The 25,047-nt window shown below is 39.6% G+C and overlaps 1 protein-coding gene across 6 annotated transcripts in view; it reads left to right on the top strand.

Moving 5' to 3' along the window:
* The first annotated feature begins 2,867 nt into the window (after positions 1 to 2,867).
* PCDH7 (protocadherin 7) overlaps positions 2,868 to 25,047 on the top strand; it is a 466,821-nt gene continuing 444,641 nt past the window's right edge. For 5 of the 6 annotated variants that reach the window (XM_031943109.1, XM_031943110.1, XM_031943111.1 and 2 more), the window contains exon 1: positions 2,868 to 6,133. In XM_031943109.1, coding sequence (XP_031798969.1) covers positions 2,942 to 6,133 — 3,192 coding nt within the window. In that variant the 5' untranslated portion in view covers positions 2,868 to 2,941. Of the gene's footprint in view, positions 6,134 to 12,224; positions 12,470 to 25,047 lie in introns of those variants that run through there. The other variant, XM_031943114.1, reaches the window with a different exon arrangement.

A 25,047-nucleotide genomic window follows, 5' to 3' on the forward strand; every position in this document is an offset into this window, starting at 1 on the left:
TTTTCTTGACCTCTCTCTACTCCCCACCTCCCCAACTTTCTCGCTGCCATTCTCGGCTCGGAGACCCCCTCCTTCCTCGCTAGTGAAATGAATGGGAAGGAGAAGGAGCAGACACTCCGTGGTGCCGCCGGGGGTGGGGTGTGCGCAGGCTTTCGGGTGCTGGGGAAGCCGAGCTGGGCGACCGAGCGACCCACAGTCACAAGGAGAAGGCGAAGCAGGGACAGCAGGCAGACAAAGTTGCCATTCAAGTTTATTTTCCTTTAATCCATAGAGGTGACGCTAACGTTTTGCCCACTGCTAAAGGCTGCAGCTTCCTGACTTACAACATGTGTTTATGCCTCGGAAATACACACAGAGTGTAACCCGGAGAGCCCCCCCCCCCCCTCCCGCCGGGCATGCAAAATAACCCACATAAAGAAAATGAAGGCTGGGAACCTCCCCCCCCCTCCCAGCAAATCCCCATATGTGGAAACTCTGAAAGTCTGCCCTCCCCAAAGAGGCCCCCTCCCCGCGCCTCTCCTCGAGTTTGAGGGTCTCTTCCCCACTGCAGCTCATCATGGTTCCTCAGAGCACTAGATCAGCAGTGTGGGCGCGTGCCTGGGCTCCGGACCACCAGTCATGATCCACTTGCCACAGGATGATTCCCTAAATGGCGACGCTGCCCGGAGAATTCGCTCAGAAACAAGAGAGGGAGAGAGAGAAGTGGGGAAGAGAGAGGGAAGGAGAGAGAGAGAAAGGAGCAACGAAATAGGTTTCATTAAATACACACGCCCACACACATACACGCGCGAGCGCGCGCGCATACACACACACACATATACACACCCCACATTTGTCAGTGGAAGGAGGAGGAAATTTACCAGTCTGGGCTGGGGAGAAAAGTCACTGCGGAGATGACGGGTTGGCAAGAGCAGGAGCGAGACTCCTTGTAGGGTGATATGGCTTGGCTTTAGGAGGACTGGCTGGGCTTTGGGGAGCAGCAGATACTCCACTTCCAGCACTAGGAGCAGCAGCAGCGACAGAGGCAAAGGGTAACCCTGTTCTTTCTGGAGTGCAGCGGTTGGCTGGTCCTCCCTTCCCTCCCTCTCAGTCAGTGTCTGTACTTCAGGCAGCGCTGCTGCTACTGCTGCTGCTGCTGCTCCTGCTGCTGCTGCTGCTGCTGCTGCTGCGTCAGGGAAGAGCCTGTGAGAGCGACGTTCCAGCAGCTCCCACCACTTCGGGCAAACTTGCTGGTTTACTGCTTATTCTGAGCGGGAGCTCCTCAGTTGCCATTCAACATTTGAAAGCCACAAGCAGCTTTGCCGTGAGAGCGCCGGAACGAGACTTCTGAAAGACAGGCAAGGGGGACCATACAGTTGCAGGAATCACCTACCATAGCGGTGCAATTCAGAGGAAACCGCGGACCGACACTTTTTTTCCTCTCCTTGGTCAATTGGACTCTGTGTTTTTTTTTTTTTTTTTTCTTGGCAGCTTACTCCCCCTCATCGCCTTTGCTTTTCTTCTCCAACACGGATGCAGTTTTGAATCTGTGTTAATTCACGTGGGGGATCCAGTTACATAGCGTTGGAGGGCTGGTATATGAACAAGAGGCCAATAATCGTCTCTGGACACAGCCTTGTTGCTCACCTTTGAACTGAGAGGCTCAAGTTCATATCTAGTTACCTGCATTGGGACAGGAAGGAAGGAGAGAGAGAAAGAGTGGGAGAGGGGAAGGAGGGAAAAGGAGGAGGAGGGAGGAGGAGCAAGAAAAAAAAAGGAGGGGAGAGAGAGAGAGAGAGAGAGAGAGAGAGAGAGAGAGAGAGAGAGAGAGAGAGAGAGAGAGAGAGAGCTAGCAGAGAGAGCGAGCAGAGACTGCAATCTCATTTGTGAATCGCTCACAGTGCTGCAGATCCACATTGCTATAACACATGCAGAGCAAATGCAGGTAAGGCACAGAAACTGCGGATGCAAAAACAAACTTGGGGACTGCTGTGTGCATTTCTTCAGCCTTTGCAAATCCAGGGCAAACGGCTTCTGCAGTTTTGTATGGTTGCTTTGTGACTAATGACCTTGCGCAGAGTTGTTAAGGAAAAAAAAAAAATCAAACCTCCCCGAAGAAAGAATTGAATATTTAGACGATCTCTGAAGATGGATTTGGCTGTTTTTCTTCTAAGCAGAGGGAATTTTCTGCGGACTGTGCTGTAATGCGAGGTGGTCTACTATGAACTGTTCAGCCCCGGATTTGATGGGGGATTTTTAATTCTCTCTTTTCCCATCTCGCCAGAGGGATCTGGAGTTGAGACTTGGCTCATTGCGGGACACAGACCCTTCTGAATGAAGCGATTACCATTTTCCTGTGGACAAGGAGAAAAAGCAAATGCTTTTGGTAGTAAGCGGCTTCAGCGAGAGCGTGAATCGGACTAAACTCGAGTAGCAGAAGCAGCGATCCGGGAGGGGTCGGGGCTGGGTGGGGGGGCTGCCAAATCGCGCTGTGTGTGCTCTTCGTTTGATTACGAGACTGCCAAAGTGAATACACCAGAAAGAAGACCAGAGGCAGAAGGAGGGAAAGCCATCCCAACCTAGTGGGGTGAATTTGTTTTTTTTTTGGGGGGGGGGAGAGGAAGGCAGCCAGCCAGCACATTGTCCCGTGAACTGTAAGTATTTCAAGTGGAACGAGGGGCGGGGGGATCCGCCAGCCCTCCCCGGGTGATTATCGTCCATTGCCCGAATTATGAAACGCTGCTAACTTTGGGAAGAAGAAGCCAAAAGGATTTCTAATTGCTCGGCCACCAGACGCTACACGTTGTTCTGCCTCCCCCCGTCCCCTCCCTCTCGCCTTTTTTTCTTTCCCGGAGAGGAGCGAGAATTCGGGGGAGGGTAGGCGGTGGGGCCCGGGGGTGGGGGGGGAGCCGAAAGAGGGGCGTTTTGTTATAAGGAGCAGTAGCAGCAGCAGCAGGAGAAGATGCTGAGAATGCGGACTATGGGCTTGGCGCGCGGCTGGTGCTGCTGGTGCCTGTGCTGTTTCCTCCTGCCGGTGGTCTCGGTCACCCTGGCCGCCGCCAAGCAGCTGCTGAGGTACCGGCTGGCGGAGGAAGGACCGGCGGACGTCCGCATCGGGAACGTGGCCTCCGACCTGGGCATCGTGACGGGCTCGGGAGAGGTGACTTTCAGTCTGGAGTCGGGCTCCGAGTACCTGAAGATCGACAACATGACGGGGGAGCTGAGCACCAGCGAGCGCCGCATCGACCGCGAGAAGCTGCCCCAGTGCCAGATGATCTTCGACGAGAACGAGTGCTTCCTGGACTTCGAGGTGTCCGTGATCGGCCCCTCTCAGAGCTGGGTGGACCTCTTCGAGGGCCGGGTCATCGTGCTGGACATCAACGACAACACCCCCACCTTCCCGTCGCCCGTGCTCACCCTCACGGTGGAGGAGAACCGGCCCGTGGGCACCCTCTACCTGCTCCCCACCGCCACGGACCGAGACTTCGGCCGCAACGGCATCGAGCGCTACGAGCTGCTCCAGGAGCCCGGGGGCGGCGGCGGCGGCGGCGGCGGCGGGGGCGAGGGCCGCCGCGGAGGGGCGAGCGAGAGCGCCCCCCACCCCGGGGGCGGCGGCGGCGGGGGCCCGGGCAGCTCCAAGCGGCGGCCGGAGGCGGCCGAGGGCGGCGGCGGGGGCGGCGCGCCGGGCGCCGGGGGCCGCAGCACCGTCTTCGAGCTGCAGGTGGCCGACACGCCGGACGGCGAGAAGCAGCCGCAGCTGATCGTCAAGGGGGCGCTGGACAGGGAGCAGCGGGACTCGTACGAGCTGACCCTGAGGGTGCGGGACGGGGGCGAGCCGCCGCGCTCCTCCCAAGCCATCCTGCGGGTGCTCATCACCGACGTGAACGACAACAGCCCCCGCTTCGAGAAGAGCGTGTACGAGGCCGACCTGGCGGAGAACAGCACGCCCGGCACCCCGATCCTGCAGCTCCGCGCCGCCGACCTGGACGTGGGGGTGAACGGGCAGATCGAGTACGTGTTCGGGGCGGCCACGGAGAACGTGAGGCGGCTGCTGCGGCTGGACGAGACCACCGGCTGGCTCAGCGTGCTGCACCGCATCGACCGCGAGGAGGTGAACCAGCTCCGCTTCAGCGTCACGGCCCGGGACCGGGGGCAGCCCCCCAAGACCGACAAGGCCACGGTGGTGCTCAACATCAAGGACGAGAACGACAACGTGCCGTCCATCGAGATCCGCAAAATCGGGCGCATCCCGCTCAAGGACGGCGTGGCCAACGTGGCCGAGGACGTGCTGGTCGACACCCCCATCGCCCTGGTGCAGGTGTCCGACCGAGACCAGGGCGAGAACGGCGTGGTCACCTGCACCGTGGTGGGGGACGTGCCCTTCCAGCTGAAGCCGGCCAGCGACACGGAGGGGGACCAGAACAAGAAAAAGTACTTCCTGCACACTTCGGCCCCCCTGGACTACGAGAGCACCCGCGAGTACAACGTGGTCATCGTGGCCGTGGACTCGGGCAGCCCCAGCCTCTCGAGCAACAACTCCCTGGTGGTCAAGGTCGGCGACACCAACGACAACCCCCCGGTGTTCGACCAGTCGGTGGTCGAGGTCTATTTCCCCGAGAACAACGTTCCCGGGGAGAGGGTGGCCACGGTGGCGGCCACGGACGCGGACAGCGGCAAGAACGCGGAGATCGCCTACTCCCTGGAGCCCTCGGTGCTGGGCATCTTTGCCATCGACCCCGACTCCGGGGACATCCTGGTCAACACCGTGCTGGACCGGGAGCAGACCGACAGGTACGAGTTCAAAGTGACGGCCCGAGACAAAGGCGTCCCGGTCCTGCAGGGCAGCACCACCGTGATAGTGCAGGTGGCCGACAAGAACGACAACGACCCCAAGTTCATGCAGGACGTGTTCACCTTTTACGTGAAAGAAAACCTGCAGCCCAACAGCCCGGTGGGGATGGTCACCGTCATGGACGCCGACAAAGGGCGAAACGCCGAGATGAGCCTGTACATAGAGGAGGACGGTAACATTTTTTCCATCGAAAACGACACGGGCACCATTTACTCCACCACCGCCTTCGACCGGGAGCATCAGACCACTTACACCTTCAAAGTGAAGGCCGTGGACGGAGGGGACCCTCCCAGGTCGGCCACAGCCACCGTCTCCCTTTTTGTCATGGACGAGAACGACAACGCTCCCACCGTCACCTTTCCCAGCAACGTCTCCTACACCTTACTGCCGCCCTCGAGTAACGTCAGGACCGTGGTGGCCACCGTGCTGGCCACCGACAGCGACACCGGGGTCAACGCGGACCTGAACTTTAGTATCGTGGGAGGGAATCCCTTCAAGCTGTTCGAGATCGACGCCACCAGCGGGGTGGTGTCCCTAGTGGGGAAGCTGGCCCAGAAGCATTACGGCTTGCACAGGTTAGTGGTCCAGGTCAACGACAGCGGGCAGCCTTCCCAATCCACCACGACTCTGGTGCACGTCTTTGTCAACGAGAGCGTCTCCAACGCCACCGTGGTGGACTCCCAGATCACCCGAAGCCTGCACACCCCGTTAACTCAAGATATCGCCGGGGACCCCAGCTACGAGATCAGCAAGCAGAGGCTGAGCATCGTGATCGGGGTCGTTGCCGGGATCATGACGGTGATCCTGATCATCTTGATCGTAGTGATGGCGAGGTACTGCCGGTCCAAGAATAAGAATGGGTACGAGGCGGGCAAGAAGGACCACGAGGACTTTTTTACCCCCCAGCAGCACGACAAATCTAAAAAGCCCAAAAAGGACAAGAAAAATAAGAAATCCAAGCAGCCTCTCTACAGCAGCATTGTGACAGTCGAGGCTTCTAAACCAAACGGACAGAGGTATGACAGCGTCAACGAGAAGCTCTCCGACAGCCCCAGCATGGGACGCTACCGGTCGGTCAACGGAGGCCCGGGGAGTCCCGACCTGGCAAGGCATTACAAATCCAGTTCTCCGCTGCCTACCGTCCAGCTCCATCCTCAGTCGCCCACGGCGGGGAAAAAACACCAGGCCGTCCAAGATCTGCCGCCAGCTAACACTTTTGTGGGAGCAGGGGACAACATTTCAATCGGATCAGATCACTGTTCTGAGTACAGCTGTCAGACCAATAGCAAGTACAGCAAACAGGTAAGATATGGCTAAAATACATGTTCATTTATCTTTGCATACACTACAGGATGTTAACTTGGAGACTGTGCCCTTCCTGTTGGGCTGCTTGCTCATTTAGAACTTAAAAAGAAAAACACACACACACACAAACTTTGCTTCAGAAAAGGAACTCGGGCTTAATTACAGCATGTTCATCGACTAGAACATTAATTCAGTGTGTATCCCATTGTTTTGAAAGTTACAGAGGAAGTTGACGATCCTCAAAGGCATAGTGAAAAAAAAGGAGCAGTATTTTGCCCCTCGTTTTACAAAGGACAGGGTTTGTTTTTTTTAATTCATCTTGATCAAACCTAACTCCTCCCACTCGCTCCCACCCCACCCCCCTACCTCCGGTGTGTTGGTATGGCAACCTTTGACCTGGGATTGTTTGCCTTAGTCTGGGCTAGAAAGCTACCTCCTGTTAGAAAAAACTTTAAAATTTCTTCTTTCTGATCTCTGCCCCTGGACACTCTAAAAGTTTTCACTAAATGACACATTCTGCAAGATTTCCTGGCTAAGTGGATGCTGATTCATGCAAAGGCAGTGCCAAGTCCAGGACACTGAAATTCTGACTGCTTTGACAAAAATGCTTTCTTTGCCATTTATTAGTATGCAAATATGGTACAGAATGACTTAAAAATGCTTTAGTACCTACAAGAATTCAACTTTTATAGTCTGCAGCCAGTATTTGCCTCCTCCATGTTCAATATTGAAAGATTAAAAGTATTGTTGGATTGCATAAGCCATCTGTTATTGCCACTGAACCCCAAACACTTTTGTGATAGTTGTCCTGTTGACAAGCATTTTGGGGTGCATTATAATGAAAATACAAGAGGAGTGTTTGACACTTTTTTTATTGGTGAATTGTAGAAAGAGTGCAAAACTTATGTGAACTTCAAGAAATATGTACTTGAACTTTGCCAGTATTGCCTCAATAATGTGCAGTACTTTAAAATATTATAATCTTGAAGTAACACTTATTACATAGATACAGTAGCTATACCTTTTGGAAGAATTAGTATTCCAGTGCTGTAGCAGCCTATGCTAATAATAGACCAACCACCTCTTAATAAGAATTAATCTCAAGATGCACATTGAAAGCTTAATTATAAATTCTGTCTTTCTTTTCAAAGTGCTCGGTGTGTTAGATGTTGATCAGGGAGGTTTCCAGACTAAATAAACATGCTAATGTATTGTTATAGACTTCCTTAAAGGTACTATACAAGAGAGATATTGATTGTCTTTTGCTCACTAAATTATTAACACTGTCTTACTAGAACATATTTTGTATATGTAGCACTTTGCCGGGTCTCTTTGGAGAAGAAAATAAAGTCGTTATGCTTTGCAATAAGTCAGTCAAAGAATCCAGGGAGATAGCTTTGAATGGAACCATAAGTCTCCTTGATTTTTTTTTAAGTAAGTGTCTTTAAATTAGTGTCATTTTTACACTTAGATTTGTTGGCTTGTTCTTTCAGTCTTAAGTTTAATGGAATGGGAAGCTTGTGGCAAGTGGTCATAATCTCTCTCAACTGTTTAAATATCTTGTCTCAACTGTTTTTTGTTTTTTTTTTTTTAATTTTGTTATTTTGCAAAGCAGACTTGACTTATAATTCTGCTTTAATGACTTCATCAGAATTGCAGCTAGGCAATACTCCAGTCAAAATAAATAGAATCGTGCTCTTGGAAGTGTTTAAAGACAACATTAAATACATGCATGTGAATTAATGACAGTGAGTATTTCTCTAGAAAATAGCAATAACAGAAAAAGGGAACAAGCAGCATGGAAAGGAGAAATCCCCCCCCCCCCCCACCCCAGATTGATTCTTATTGCACTGCAGCTTTTGTGGGTACTGGTAATTTTGTTCCCAAATGGCAATTGTATTTCTATTCACAATTGTGTAATTTCATGCTTATGAGAGGGGATAGGAAATGCCAGATTTATAAACATCTCCTGAAAACTGTTCATGCACTTGAGAGGCATTTGGCTTTTCAGATAGGCTTGCTTCTATACACTTGCATATTTTAAAGCAGCTGAGATCAGGACTTTTGGCATCCTGTTTAAAAGGCAAATTGATACACTTATAAATAAAATAAAGCTGGTGGTAGTAGCTTCACTGGGCACATATACCCAACAGGAAAAACCATGATGCAAATGAAAAGTATCTTGCAGGTTGTCAAAAGGATCTGAAGAAAACTTGCATATCATAAAAGATTTAAAAGATATGTAAAGCTTTTTTAAAAACAGGTCAATAGATGCCCTCAGGGATCATGAATGGAGGAGATATCAATCCTCATCATGTTCATTAGTAACTGATACCTCATATCTATGATATCAATGATAGTGATGAGATATTTACAAGATAGCATCTGGTGTAGACATCTCTCAGAATGTACCCACTCTTTTTTTTTTTTTTCTTGGTCTTGATTCTGATTTGAACTTCATCTAGATAATTTTTATCTTTGTAGCCTCCTCAAGCATCTAAAATAGTGCCTTTCATATAATAGATACTCAAGAAATATTTTTTTTTGAGTTTCCTGGGTTGAATTTTATACTTCTAAACTAAGACCATCGTGCTAAGCTTTTTTTTCAGAATTACTGAAATAGACTTTCTTTGATTGAAATCATAGAAAGAAAAACATAGAACTTTCTTCTGTTTCTGTCATTCATTGAGAATGTAGGTTAAAACTTAGACGTCTCAATTAATTTTGGTGTGGGCTAATCCATATTCTAGAATTTCATCTAACCTGTGACCTTTACTCTCTGTGGCTTTAGTAAATAACTTTGTGTATCGATTAGTTGCATTAACAGAATTTACTTTCTCTTGATACTTTCTTGTCTTCAGGTATCTGCAAAAGAAACTTGCATTAACATTTGAAATCCTGAAAAATAGTGACTAAATTTTTACTTGTAGTTACATTGTTAGGTGGGTTAGCTATGTGGTGGGGCTATAGAGTATTGTACTTTTTCTTTTTTTACAGATGCTGAGAAAGTCAAACAACTTCTACAGGTTTTTTTTTTTTTTTACTGGGATCTAGTTTCACACTGATATGTGGAGTGGAGAGGGGCTGGGAGTCACTTCAGAAATTGACTCCTTAGAAAAACTGGCTATTTAGTCCAGGTCTTCACATCCCATTATCTGGGTAATTCAGGTAAATGTCCCTGCCCTTAATCTAAATTACACAGATAATAGAGAATAATGCAGGATTTTAGTGCATTATTCAAATGAGCATTTACCTTTCCACTTCACACACTGTGTGCTTTGCAGAACTGTGGCCTAGACAGTGGTGATCATGTTTTACTTTTGGACCAGAACTTTAAATAAACTATCTTTAAATCTGCAAAACAATAACACCAATCTATTATTTAAGGTTTCCCTTAAGAAGAGAGTCACTGTGCTTAAGTTTCAATAGAAATACATAGGTCTAATTAATATTTACATGACGTTTATTTGTTTCTATGTGTTTTCCTTTCATTCTGTTTGCATTTCCCCCATGACATTTGGGAAATGACTTATATCATACAGTGTGCAGATGGGGATCCTTGTCCTCTAGTATTTGAGTAAGAATATGGAAGCTACATTGGGCTAAATACTGATTTTCAGAATCAAGTGGTAAACTGCTGATGAAATACCCACAATAAAAAACTTAGATCAAGTTTAGTGTCAGTTTTACTTTGAATAATTGACTATTGAATTATGTCTTTATAATGTGCTTGTCACTTAATCAGAGGATACTCAATATACTCTGTGTGGCACAGTAAATACAAAAGAGAGTCGAAACATATTAAGTGATAACTGAAATCATGGAAGCAAATGGATCATTTGCTGCTATGCTACCTGGCTTTATGTAAACAGTCTCTGATACTAACTGTGCTCATTTGTCCCTATGACATAATGTGAGTTTGACTGCAGCATTCATGTTTAAGTATAGGGGTCACCCCAATTCTGCAGTTTAACTTTTGAAAAACGTGAATTTCCAGCATGTTTCTTGTTGGTTATTCTATTAACCCAATTAAAAACATAATTGAAATTCATAGTGTTAGAGTTTTTTTTTTTTTTCCCAACATTCGATATGAGATAATGTGCCAAAAACAGATACCCAATAAAATCGAGGCTATTGCCAATCAAATCCTATTTCATAAAATGACCTATAAGTATCTAAGGATATAAAAAAGGTCACATATGGATTTCATCTGTAATGAGCTGATACAATTTGGGCTAAAATATCTGAAGATACCTTTTCATGCATGTTTAATTTATATGGCAGGCAGAAGAGTTTGGATGATAGTTTGGAAATTAAGTAGGATTTATATTTTTATTAAGCTCTGCAACTGCTAGAAAACAGCACATTTCTTCATCATCATGGGACATCATAGGACAATTTTCATTAAGAGATAAATCAGTTACATGCATGTACCTATGTTTATATGCATGCATATATGTACAAAAATAGATGAATCACTCTGGAAGAACAACTGCCAAATACTCTTAGATGAAAATTTTTATATATAAAATGTTGCAAATATGCTGACTTGTCATTTCACAATTAATAAATCCAAAGGACACAATAGTCATCTGTCTAATTTTTGTATTTAGAAACATGAGGATTTTATTACTAGAAGAAAAGTTGGAGGTCATCTTGTACAATCCCCACCCTTTATAGATGAGGCAGCTAAGAACTACAGCAACTGTGTCATGCTCAAGGTCAAATAACTCAGTGACAGAACCTACTAACTCTCACTGCAGGATTCTTACCACCACAACATACAACCTGTTGAAAATAAATTCTTAGAACATTCTATAAGTTTGTGTTATTTGTTAATATAGAGCTCTGCAGAATGTACTGTTTAATTTTACAGAATACAATCTTTAAATTCTGAGAATTACCTACCTTCTTATCAGTAGAAGAAAATATAATTTTTCTTTTTTAGGTATTATTTTGTTAATTAAATAATGAGGCTTTTGGTCAATTGTTAAATCCCATAGAATAACAGGAGTTATTTTAGTTGGGGAAAAATACAATCTCAAATTAATTAACCAGTCTTGACTTTGACATTGAATTGGAGTGGTTTGGTTAATCTTTGATCTCTCTTCAGCTGTGATAGAGCATGTGCACATGTTTGTTACTTATATATTTTGGTAACTCAACTCATGTAAACTTTTTTTTTAAATTTTATATCAGTCTGGTAAGTAAACTTAGTGAACAGCAAGTTAAGTTTCACCTATATGATTTTTCTAGCAAAAAATTTTTAAAAATCCATACAATGTACATTTTATTGAGCTTCATAGTACACTAGAAGCTACTTGGATATGTTTCAGTTAATTCTAGGAAGTTAATGCTAAACATAGGTCCTAGTAGCCTATGAATTATTAAATTGACAAATTGTGAAATCTCTATTCCAAATTCAATCCCTCTCTAAAAGCATTGACTTTGCTCCCTGCATTGGGATTTAGAAATCTTGAGGATGAAGTAATATTTTGTTAATTTAAGAAACACAGTTTAGTAATTGTATATATTTTTGTTAATTCTGATTTTACTGTGTTTATCTTTAAGCTGGATAAAACTGATCTTGAAATAGATAAACAGTGATTCCCTTTTTATTGACTCCAATCTATTAAATAAGCTAAACTTCCCCATATATTTTTGTGGGAAGCTATTTTTTTTAAAGCTTTTTAAAGATTCTTTGTTGTACTACATTACATGATGCTTTATTTAGCAAGTGTTGTTGGAGAAGACTCATTCCAAGAAGAATTAAGCTGAAACCACTAGAACTAATCGTAATTATCACTTCTGGTGAATTAATGTATTAAAAGCAAAGTAAAGGTTTATTTTCAGGAATTTAGTGATGTTTGTATTGAACTCTAGGGCTATATACAAACACGAAAACTTGTTAAAGCTTTCAAATAGTATCTGTCTAACAGTTAACTTTTCTTTGCATACATTTATTATTTATAAACCCATAATTTGCAAATGAAAAAATTCTTAGCCTGATGCTATCTCAGCCAGAGTATTAGGAAAAGCATGTTTTCAACATATTCTACCTGCATAAATTTTATTTTCCTTTTTTCAGATTCATCCACATCCATACATTACGGTGTTTGGCTGAATTCCACTCTAAAATGATGCTCTATTTGTACCATACTGTGATGACCTTGCTACTCTGAAACCTGGTGGAGCCTGCACTTGGCCGTGGGGTGTCAGCCAATCACTACTTGTTCCATTTATTGTTTTGTTTTATTTTCAAGATTTTTTGTTATTATCATCGAGGGAAATACTATAATTGTGATAACAAATAAACTTGTAAAATAACATAAATACAAATATATGCAGATAACAATCACATGACTGTGCCTACATCACACCAAAACAACCTCTGTTGCCTTTGTGGAACAGGTCCATACAAAGAATTATTTGCAATGTAGGATTAGCTGACCAATTCATTTTTAAAAAAACAGTCAATTAAATAAAAATAGAAATCCCATTTATTATTTGGCATTTTGTAAACAGCGAGATCAAGAGAAAACAAGGACACAAATGTATAAACTGTTCTATAAAAGCAAACTAGAAAAACTCCCACGTTCTCTCCCTTTCTCTTATGCATGCACACTGCAAGTGAACGCATATCCATCCACACATATTTGCAGAAAGATATATCAAAATTACCTAAACCACATTTGAACCTTGAAAAATGTATACATCTACTCACATAACCAAGAATCGTTTATTCTCTGACCAACTAAGAAAACATATTTCCTTTCTTAAATTTTGAAATATTGTCCAAAAACCAAAGTGGCAGTTTATAAAAAAGGTTTTCTACATGGCTAATTGGGAAACTTGGTGTTTTTCAGTTGGGAGGATTTTCAGAAAGTTATGAAAGCTAGGATTTTTAGTGCTTCCATTTTAACAGTATTTATAAGTGACTGTTATAATATTTAAACTATTATTCAAATATTTGTTTTCTATAGATGTTAAGAAGCCAAATCTTTGAAATATTTATTATGTGATCTTATGGCCATATTAGCATTTTAGATTAATAAATTAATATTGAAACCAGTATTAGAACAATGAATGCAGCCAGCTAGTGAGAAACAACAAAATACAAACTTGTACACTGGCTTCCTCTGACTTCAGCACAATCTCCCAATCTACTTTACTGAAGTACTGTTTTTATTTGTGTTGGATGCAAATCATGGACAATTTGTTCAGGTGCAAATGATATACGATGTGGGAACACCTTTGTTTCAAAGTATGAATTGCCCTATTCTCTTTATCTAACTCTCCATTGCCACTGAAGATGAAGTGACATTCTTAGGCAAAATGTGGTTGTTTCTCTTCCAGAAGAATCCGGTACTTTTATGGTGTGTTGTGGGAAAAGAGAAGAACATAGAAAAAGTAAGGAAGAAAGTTTTATTTATTCACTTTGGGACAAATGCATATTCTCTTGGTGATGGAGAGAAAATGAACAGGACACATATGGCCACCAATTCTACAATACTGTATCCTGTTCCCAAAACAATGAAGAAAATGTTATACTATTAGACACAGATCCAAGGTTAGGGGCCTAAGTGCCCAGGGCTGGGAAGTCCTTTGATACCATTTAGTGTTCATCACCTCATTTTATAGATGAGAATGACCCATACTCAGGGTATATGAGAGATTTACCTAGAATAGTACAATTAGTAAGGAACAGAGCAATGTGCAATTTGCAACTTCTATAGCGAAGTTTTGGAAAAGTATTGAAGAGTAGTTATTGATATCATTAGCAGAACTGTGAGTGCTGTTCTTGAGGATTTGACCCTCAGTGAAATTGCTGCCCTGGAGTTTATTAGTGGCTAGTGTTGGATAGAGAACATACTCACTAGTTTCATAAATAACTGAACATAATCTGATGTGTGCAAATATGTCAGAAAAAATAACCTTAGGGCGTGCGGTGTTTCAGCAGGGTGCTTAACATGCTTCATCAATGTAGGGTTGTTATTTAAAAGGAAGATGCTGTCATTTATCCAAACAATCATGGGGAATATAAAATTCCATATCTTTACTCTATGATAAAGTTGCTATTTCAGTAGCACCTTTTGTTTTTCATGATATTTTTATCACCACAACTCTATAAGGTTATTATGTGATTATATTAAAAGATGAATGTATATGTTTTACTTTAGATCTCAATGTGAAATGGTCCACCATCAGTAAGAAATGCACTCAGAGTTATTTAACTAATAATGGAATAGATTTTCATCGATCTAACCCAAATAATTTCACCCAGTTTCCTTAGTGACCAACAAATGGTACCCTTTTGACAGATAACTGGCAAGAGCAATAAGTAATCCCAGAGAAGTGAAGCCCCATAGAAATCAAACCCATGACCTGAGTTTCATGAACATGGTGGCCTAATTAGCTGGACAAGAAGTGTTTAGTTCTGCACTATAATTATTTGTGAAGAATGTGAAGGAATCATCGGGGACTCTGAGAAAGATGAAATATCATAATAGGAATAAAAATGACTATAATCTTGAGATATTATTTATGAGGAAAGGAATTAATCAGTAGAAGAAGACCACAAAAGAGTTGGGAAAATATTTTAAAGATTAATAAAGTATTGTCTTCCAACAACACAGAGGACCAGAAAACCAAGAAATGAGATTGAATGCCAGTTTTGGGAGCTTTAGGTATTGCTATAGAAGGACATTAGCATTCTGAATAAAGCTTAAAAGAATATTTCTTGACTCATAGAGTAAGATTATAGGAATACTGAATTTAGAGTTTGAAGACCAGTCATAAAGTGAAACCCTGATGATAATTAGCTCTATTATTGGAAGCAAGTCACCTATTCTCAATGGGCCTCTGTGTCCTCATCTGTCAAATGTGAGTATTGGACTAAAAAGAAAGACCCTTTAAGGTTCAGGTGTCCTTAAATCATTGAAATAGTTTGTTTTGTTTTTAACAGAATAGTTTGGTAAAATCCTTCTAGGGGAACAGTCCATAAAAGGGATTTCAAAAAAAAATTAAATCATAGAACCTTTTAAAAAATAGAAACTTTCATAATAACATGGTAAAGTTATATATTTTCTGGTATTCCTTGTACTTGGAACAGATTCCTGCTGCATAGTGAAGGCAGTGTAATTTGGAGATGGCCAAAAACAAAGTAATTGGATTCAGAAACAAAAATTTAAGTAATCTTACAAAAATATCTCAAATCCAAAAGTCTTTAGGAAATACCCCATGAAAATCTCCTTGAGAATCTGCCTACATGAAATACTCCTAGCACGCTACAGCAGTTTAATTTTTTATTTTTTTGAAATCTTGCTTTAGGTAATCTTTGGAAATCCTTTTCAATTTTGTAATTCTAGAATCCAAATTAAACAATAGTATATAGTGTGTATGGGAGTTGGGGAGAGTGTGAATGAGGTTATATGGAGAGAAGAAGAGTTACTTTTGAACAAACTTGCCTTATTCTACAAACTAAAAGATTTTGGGGGATTTTTACCAATGGTTAACATTTCCTCAGAAGCTTCTCACTACTAGAATATTACTTCCTCAGATGCTTCTCACTACTGGAAGAGTGAGAAAACAGATGGTAAAGTAGAAAACCAAAATTGTCTCTTTCTCCAACCTTCTCTAGACCCTTAACAGACTTTGGGCCCTACATCTCTAGAGTTTGTATGATAATAATTCAGGATGGCACCTCACACTTAAATAATACATGACAATTTGCAAAGTTCCTCCAGAAACATGGAGGAAATAAATATTTTATTGTCTGTCAATTTACAGTTGAGGAAATTGAGTCACAGGACTTAGAGAAAAAGAGTTGTTTTAGATTGGTTAGTTTTCATGTTTGGACTTGTTGACTCTGTTTACTTTAATAGCCCCCAATAGTCTTTGTCTTCAGGGGTCAAAATTAGCATGGTTCCCTAAGCATGATTTTTTCCCCCTGACCTGGCCAGTCCCTGGGAAAGCATTTGCATGAGAAGAAATCAGACTCTTGGGGATGCTGTACTCTATCTGATTCTATATGTGTTACTGCAATGCTCTGCAGAGAAAACTAGCTTCTGCTCCCCTTTAACCCCCTGGGCTATTGTAAAGACAGATTTCTTTTTGAAAAGTTCTTTGAAGATGTAAATATCTGGCAATGAAGAGACAGAGTCCTCAGTCCACAGCAGAGGCTCTCCACAAATGTCTTGAGGTGTTAGGTCAGGAGCTCTCTAAACACTTGAGTTTTATGGATTTTTGAAGCCTGAAATTATCTGAAAAAATGAAATAGAAAAATACATTCTGAAAACAATTGGCAATGAGGATTCACATACCATTGTTTTAAATATTTCTATTTAAGATGACTGTTTTTACTGAGCTCTGAGCTCCTTACATGTGGGTTAATGATTTTTTTTTCAAAGCAGGTAAGATTACTAAACTCATTGAATCCATGTCTCAAAAACTTCTCCCTATTTCATCAACTGGAGTTGGATTTGGGATAACATTCTTTTTTTTTTTTTTTTAAAGATGCATATTATGCTTCCAGGTTAAGCCTTATTCACATATAACTATGATAAGGCAATAGACCTGTAGCTCTAAAATGTTCCTGAGACATCACTGGGTGTCTAGAAGTACCAGTTGACAGGAAATGGAAAGGGGAGTGGTAGGGTACCCAAGACAAGTTTTATCTACTTTGCAGCTTTGCTTAGAGCTCTTGATCCATTATCCCTATATGCTAGTGAAAATTGTTGTGCTACTTTTTCTGATGTCCAAATTAAAATTTCAAGGTTAATTTGAAAAGCAGCACACTCCATCTTTTACTTATGTTATATTTCTATATTTCAGATCCAACTTATAGCTTGAAAAGTCATCCTTGGTTTCCAATAAAAAGTCATCCTTAATTTCTAATACCTTCCATTTACCAATGTGGGGAAAGGTTAGAGGAAGATGGAACTAAAAAGAAAAAAGGAAACAAGATTATCTTCCTTTCTCTTAATGATTAATATAGTAGCATTTTGGAGGGATTTTCTGTTAGAGGAAACCCAAACTCTAACTCTCCAATATTAAACACAACAACAAAAACAAACATACCAGTATGGTTTGGGGTTTGTTTTGTTTGCTTTTTAACAAATATGCATACTCAAGCAAAACAATGTTCCTGTGCAAAAAAACAGCCTCATTCTGCACCAAGTCCATCAGGTCTCTCTTAGACACTGGTAGCACACTTTGTCATCATTTCTTTAAAATCATGGCTGGACATTGCATGGATCATAGATTGCTAACTTTAAAATTTATATTTGGAAAGTATCATCTATTGTTAAAAGCTAGTTTGCTTAATTATCCCTGGTGATATTCAATTCTTAACTCATTACAGTTTATTTGCAACCAGATATAATCTGTTCTTCCAAAGTTAGCTCCAGTCAGATTTTATATATATATATATATATATATATATATATATATATATATACACACACACATTTATTTCAATGTTTTAGTGAGTCTTTCCTTCCTCCCTTCCTTCCTCTCTCCTTTAGTTTCTTTCTTTCTTTCTCTCTCACTCTTCATTTCTGTTTCTTTCTCTTTAAGCATGTTATCATTTCATAACACCTAAGTTTCTCCTAGAATCTCAGTATTTAAATTACTCCCAAATGTCAAATGTTCTATACTGCAAATGATTAATTCTACAACTATATTCACACTTTAATCTACAATAAAATAGCCCATGTTTCTCATATATGTATAAAATAGTTGCCCTTATTATATATAATATATAATTCCTTTATGGAAAGCTAAAGGTAAGGACAAAGTGTATCATTGACCCTCTCAATTTATTATATTTTTTGTTGCATAACTGTTGAATTTCTGAGGAACCGTGCAGAAAACACTCAATGTGAACAGGAAGCGTTGAACTGCACACAGTCATATCTTCAAAATTCTAAACTAGAAATCTTTTTGTTCTGCCATTTATTAGCTGTTTCATCTACATGTTCAGAGCATGTCAGTTTTCCCTTTTGTTTGCAGACTTTAAAAAAGATCTTTAATGCTTTCAACTACCCTCCTCTTTATCATTTACTAGTGGCAGGTCTTATAACATCATTTATGGACCCCTGATCAGGGCCAGAAGACCTGGATTTTGTTTTTTACCATGACAGTTTCATTTCTTGGGTTGTTTTTCCTCTTCAATTATGTTTCTTCACCTAAAAAATGGCTTATGAGTCTAGTGGAATTATTGTGAAAACTATAATGCCCTTTATTTATCTTGAATCATGAATAAGAGGAACCTTAATGTAGTGGATACAGAGCTGGCTTCAGTATGGAAGACTAGAAAGGAAATTCCAAGTTTTTGCCTCTGACATTTACAGGCTTTGTTATTAGGGGCAAAGCCTTTATCCTTCCAACTTGTAGGCAATTCTCCAGTCTAAACTATAAATTGTCTTTGTTGACCTTCTTTGGTTGATAAAGTTCTTCATTTATAAGTATCCCCTCTATCAATGAAAAGACTGGTCAAGATTCTATTCTATCAAGACTATTCTTGAATCCATTAGATCTTCCTCTACCACCTTGGTGGTAGAAACATATTCCCTAAGTGCTCTCCAAAGATAGGGATGTAATGTATTTATTTGCAAATTACTTGCTTTAAGCTGTGAGATTTCTTTACCTTCTCATTAGTCTTTTTTTTTTTTCTGAAGAAATTGGGGTTAAGTGCCTTCCCCAAGGTCACAGATCTAGGAAGTATTAAGTGTCTGAAGTCACATTTGAACTCAGATCCTCCTGACTTCAGTGCTGGCCCTCTATCCACTTGCACCACCTAGCTGCCCCATCATTAGTCTTTATAAGTCAATATTCCCTATAGTGAGTTGTCCAGTATTCACTCAACCTTATATTACTTTTATATAAGAGATATCTCAAAGAATTTCCAACTTAAAACTAAAGGAGGTATTATTACATAATATTGTCACTAGACGGAGATAATTTTTAAATGAATAGTTAGTGATTGTGCCATGTTTTATTATTAACCTTTAGATAAGATTGTCAACATTTTAATTTCCTTCTATTTGAATTTTCTCTGTATGTAGTATTCCTCTTCATAAGCAATAACACTCCCACTCCTGATCAAATGATCAAGTTGCCCTAGGCAGTTAAGTATAGTTTTATTTTCTCATTTTCTTTTCCTTTTCTAGTTAGGCCTAAAATATAATGAATTCATATTTTAATAAATTGTTTTCATTGAATAAAATATTCCAAAAGACTTGGGATTAAGAGTTCACCAGAGTTATGGAAACCATGGGGGCAAGTGAGCACACCATCTATTTTGGGATAAAGAGAGAGAATCAGATTTTAGGTTGATGTACATCCTGGATATTGGTAGAAAACAGTTTAAAGAGTTCAAAGAAAGGATAAGAAGCATCCCGTGAATTAAAATTCTACATGGGGAATGACCCAGTAGGACTACAGAGCCCTCAAGAATGAAATCCTAAAGTCACCAGGAACATACTTCTAGTGAAAAGGAAAGGTAGGAGGTGCTGGGCACAAAGAGGAGGATTGTCTAAAGAAACCAAGGTAGAGGAACAGGAAAGTCATAGACAATTTCAAATTTCAAGGGAAAAAAAAAAGATGTAATTAAGGGTTAATACTGGAGGGTGAATATAAAAACTCTTCAGAGCCCTATAATAATCTTGTTCAAATTTAAAGCTCAGAAGGAGCTCCTATGGAGCTAAGGACGACATAATGGACTTTTCTTAAGCTATATTGAAGCAAAGAGGATCCCAAGAAGGTGGAATCATTGTTTAGGGGTTGATAGGTCATTGATAATGATACTGGGGGAGAAGGCAGAGATGCTTGTTTTACTTTGTAAAGTTTTATTTCATAAACATAAGAACATTGACATTTGGACTAGAAAAGACAGAACCAAAAGGATTAATAGAGAACTGAAACCAGAGGGAAATAGGGAGATAGTATAAGAACAATAAATTGGTCATGATGATTTCAAGTCCTAGACAAATTATATTCAGGTGTGCCAAAAGAATGAGCTGATGTACTTGCTAGGCTTCTGTCAGTGTCCTTTGATGGATTTTGGAAAATAGGAGAGCTGCCAGGCCAGTTTCTAAAATAGGGAAGAGAGTAGGGAAATGATTTTGACTTAGATTCCTGGCAAAATTCTAAACTTTTTCTTAAAGTTTTGAGTCATGAATACCAAAAAAGACGAGGCAGTTGTTATGTAGAATCAGACTCGCTTCAAGAATCTAAACTTTTTAGACAACTATTGATTCCTTTTTTTGACAGGTTACCAGACTCATAAATAAAGGAATGGTTCTAAGTTATTTGTTATATAAGTTTAGTTGACCTCAATTTTAGCAAAACCTTTGACAAATTTCCTCATTTTTATAGAAAAGATAAATGCAGGCTAGATAATATTATTAGGATTAGGTGGCTTTAGAATTGCTTGAATGAGTTACCCTAAAGAGTATTCATGATTGATGTCTATTTTGAAGAAGGTCTATAATGAATTGTCTCAGAATACTGGGCTTGGTTCTGGGCTATTTAACATTTTTATCAAGGATTTAGGTAAATGTATAGATGATACATATTTTTTGCAAAGGACATATTATTGGAAGGATCACTAACATGTTGCATTAAAAAAAAGAGTCAAAAAGATCTTAACAAGTTGGTTAGTTGTTTGTCCTTCCTTCTCAAAAGGGTCCATGACATTAGGGAGGTGATACCATGACATGCAAGTGATTTGGATTTGTCACCTGCTTCATGGGATGTTGAACTAAATCCACTAAGAAAATTTAATAGGACTAAGAGTAAAATTATGCAAATTTCATCTTCAGAAGGTCAAAATAAAAGCTATTTATCTGAAAAAAAATGTTGTTTTTTCCTGGTTTAATCGGAATCAACAGTGTGCTAAGCAGCCAAATATCAATCAATCAATCAACATTTATTAAGTGCCAACTGTGTGCAAGGTACTATGCTAAATGTTAGGGATACAAAAAGGAACAAAAGATAATTCTTGCCTTCCCTTGGGGGAAACAGCATGAATACAACTATATACAAAACAATTTATTTACAGAATAAAAAGGAAATAATTAACTGAGGGAAGGCACCGGATTTAAATGGGTTTGGAGAAGCCATCCAATAAAAGGGAAAGTTTTTATTGGGACTTGAAGGCAGCAATTTTGCACTAAAAAAAAGTGATCTGTGTCACTCAGAATAGTAAAAAAAAATAAGAATGATGCTTCTAGTTTACCCCTGCTTTGATGACCTCTTGCCTTTTCATTCTCTCTCAATTGCTTATTCTAGTTGCCTAATGGGCCCTTAGGCTCCCTTCTTTGACTCTCATTCCTTATTTTGCATATTTCCACCTGATCTAACCGGGCTGACTCATATTTCCTTAAAATAAGCAGTAGTTTGGAGGCAAGGTTTAGATGGTTTGTTTGTTCCTTTTTAACTGGACTGGTGATTTCATCAGGAAACTCCTTCTCCCCAGGCAAATCTTGCCACAGTGAGAGTTTTAGGAGTTGCTTTGACTTTGAAAGGTTAAACTGCTTGCTCAGGATCATACAGGCAGCTTGCCTGTGTCAAAAGGCAGAGATAAAGCCAAGTCTGCTCTGAAGCTGGAACCGTTTATTATAACTCACTGAAATGAAAGTCAGATTTAAACTGTATACTCTTTTTAAAACTCACAACTATTCTATATTTGAAATGCATATGGTTCCTTTCATATATATTCTAGGGAAGTTTAGTGGTGCTGAGTGTAACTCAGATTTCAGCTCTGAGTTTAGTCAGGAGTTCAAATCCAACCTCAGACACTTCTTAGCTGTGTGATCTGGGGCAAGTAACCTCAATTCTTTTTGCCTCAGTTTCCTTAACTGTAAAATACAGCACTTATTTTGAAAGATTATTGTGATAATGAAAGATTATATTTGTAAAGGACTTAGCACAGTGCTAAAGGGGTATTCACTTTACTTCTATAGTCATTAATGCACTTTAATCAAGAGTAGTAAGTGACATCTCAAAATGTACCAAACAAGAACTCAATCAATACTTGATCAACTTCAATTCAATGAACATTTTCCTTCTTCACCCTTCCTAGTTTCTTTTTCATAGAGAAGAACTCAAGGCATTGGAAGTTGAAAAAAGAGGGAAGATTATCTAGTAGTTGTAAACCTCTTCACTTTATAGTTGGGGCAAACAAAGTCCAGAAAAGGAATTATTGGCCAAATTCAGTGAGGCTCTTGGCAGCAAAGCCAATGCTTTAGCTCAGGCCTTCTGATTTCTATTCAGGGATACTGATACTTTTCTCTTATTACTATTTTTTTTACATTAACAACTACACTAAAAACTACAGATAAACTTTTTCATGTAGTTATATTTTAATGAATTAATCATGTACTTAAATATTTTGGAAAAACATCTATGACATAGAGATGTGATCTAATTGTATGTATTATGAATCAATTCAAAAGAGTTTCTTATAGAGGAATTTAATATTTTATTTCTAAATTTTAAAATAAATATCAAATATGCTTTAATCTTTTAGAATTTTACATTTTATAAATAGAATTTTAATTTTAATTTTCTTATTTGGAGTGGTCATTAGATTTAGGAACATATGGCTCACTGAACATAACACATTTAAAAAAAGGAAAACTTTTAAAATTGTTATTCTTTGTTATTTCTGTGAATCTCATATTTACAGTCATTGTCCTTAATTAAGAAGTATATGCTAAGAAATGCTACCTTATTTTCCTACTAGAAAAAAAAAAGAAAAGAAAATCAGACTTTGCTATAATTAGCTGGTTTGAAAACTGGCTACTTTTTGGTAGAGCACCGTGAAATGGATTTTGACTTGTTCAGTATTCAAGAGGAAATGGATTCCATTTTATTCTCTTTTCTACATAGATGGGAAAAAATAAAACGATAACATTTTACAATTGTTAACACAAATTATACAATTCAGGATACTTTCCCTGTAATTTTAAGTGCTAGATATAGAGGTTTTAAAAAAAAAAAAAAACCTTCTAATCATTAAGTATATAAAGTGTCTGAACTCTACAAATTAAATGGTAACCTTCAGAGAGAATTAATGGTACAGAAATATAAAGGGGCTGGCTAAAGCTCTACTTCTTCAAATGTTTCTAAAAGGCTTTATGTATTTGTAAGACTTTATGATCCACTATTGATGCAAATTACTAAGGATAAAAGAAAATCCATCTGTTATCAAAGAAAAAAATATAAATGAAATGAGTCCAAGGATTTGAAAGATTTAGTATTAAGAACTAGGAATTCATACTTTTTGATGGGTTTATAGTAATTGACAGTAGAAAAGATATCCTTTTAGAATTCACAAATTTTTTCAAAAATGAAGGCAAATGGTTTTCCCATAAAAGCTTTTCATGTAACTTATTCTGTTTCATTTCATAACTTGACGATCTTCAATAAATGTCTCAATTAAAACATGACCTACATCCTTTCATAGAGTTTGGCATTTAAAAATGATTATCATCTTATCTAATCAAGTTATCTGTAGCTAAATAAACAGTTCAACGAGAGAGACATTGGTCTACAGTCTACTAGGATTCAGATTAACCAGCATGAGAAAAGATCTGAAGCTAGCTCTTTAGTCTGCAACTAATTGCTGTTAATAATACTATTTTTGCCAAAGGCAGTACTTTCTATCTTGACACAAGGGTAGATTTCACTATGGATTAGTTTTACAATTAAAGGAATATATGTTATAATGCACTGATTAATTTAAAAAATTAAAATCTTCAATTAATTTAAACAAGTAAGAGTGCCTATTAGGCATAGCATATAGTATTAGACATTTCATAAGGAGACTAGTTTTTACTTTCTGAAAAAAAGCAAACAAACTCTTAAATTCTCAGATAAATATGCTGCGTGAAATATTGCTGAAATTGAAGTGGTTTTTTAACACTTAAAACTAGTATTTCTCAACTTTGTTTTCTTTTAACCCACCTAAATGCTAGACCTTTAAGTACCCAGTTGTTGTCTCCTGATTAGTAGAAAGGATTGTAATGATAGAACCCAGGAAGTGGAACAGTCTACTTTTCCTCATTTCATTTGATTATTATGCCTATAAAACTTCTGGATGAGCTTCTATTTACCAGCCTCTTTCACACTGTCCTCTAATTCTTGAGTTGTACAAATATTGACTTATACCCTAAATTTGAGCTTAGACAGCAGGTCCTTTTGAGTTGCTTTTATTATTGAGTGACTTTTAGGCATTGTAAAGAAATCCAAAATTGTCTGGTCAACATAGGTCAAGCAAATTGATGTCTGAACAGTTATACACTCAGTGTGAGGCAGGGTAGAAAGCCAATTCAGATGATCTCTTAAAATTCAGCTTCATTTATGAAATCATTGCTGTCGATTGTTTGCTTTCATACGTTATTGCTTTAACTGAATTTAATGATAGGAAAAGGAAAAAATGGAAGACTGAACAAGATGTATCATACAGCTGAGGACATTATCTTACAGGGGCCTAGAGAAAACCCTTTTGTCATATTCTGTTACTCACAAAACATGACAGGAAAATCCTGTGAGAGCTTTCATTATTCCTTAAAACAAGTGGGAATTTAAGTCTGTCACCCATAATAAATTGTATGAATATCCAATCTGCACTCACAGTAAAAACACAAAGGTATGTATACTTAGTGGGCATTATTAGCTGTTAATTGTGAATTTTTGTTACGATATTCTTGTTAAATAAGGGAATGAGGGAATGACTGCTAGAGCACTGTGGCAGTGAAATCTGATGACAAGATTTGTGATTATATTCCTGCTCGCGTTAGTGTGAGCAATGATCTAAAGCCTCTGTGATAAAGAACTCACAACAACTTTTACTGCATGTTTATGATTTTTTAATATTGTACATAATAACTGCTTTCTAAAAT

The sequence above is a fragment of the Sarcophilus harrisii genome, chromosome 6, assembly GCF_902635505.1.
Source record: "Sarcophilus harrisii chromosome 6, mSarHar1.11, whole genome shotgun sequence".
Taxonomy (NCBI): domain Eukaryota; kingdom Metazoa; phylum Chordata; class Mammalia; order Dasyuromorphia; family Dasyuridae; genus Sarcophilus; species Sarcophilus harrisii.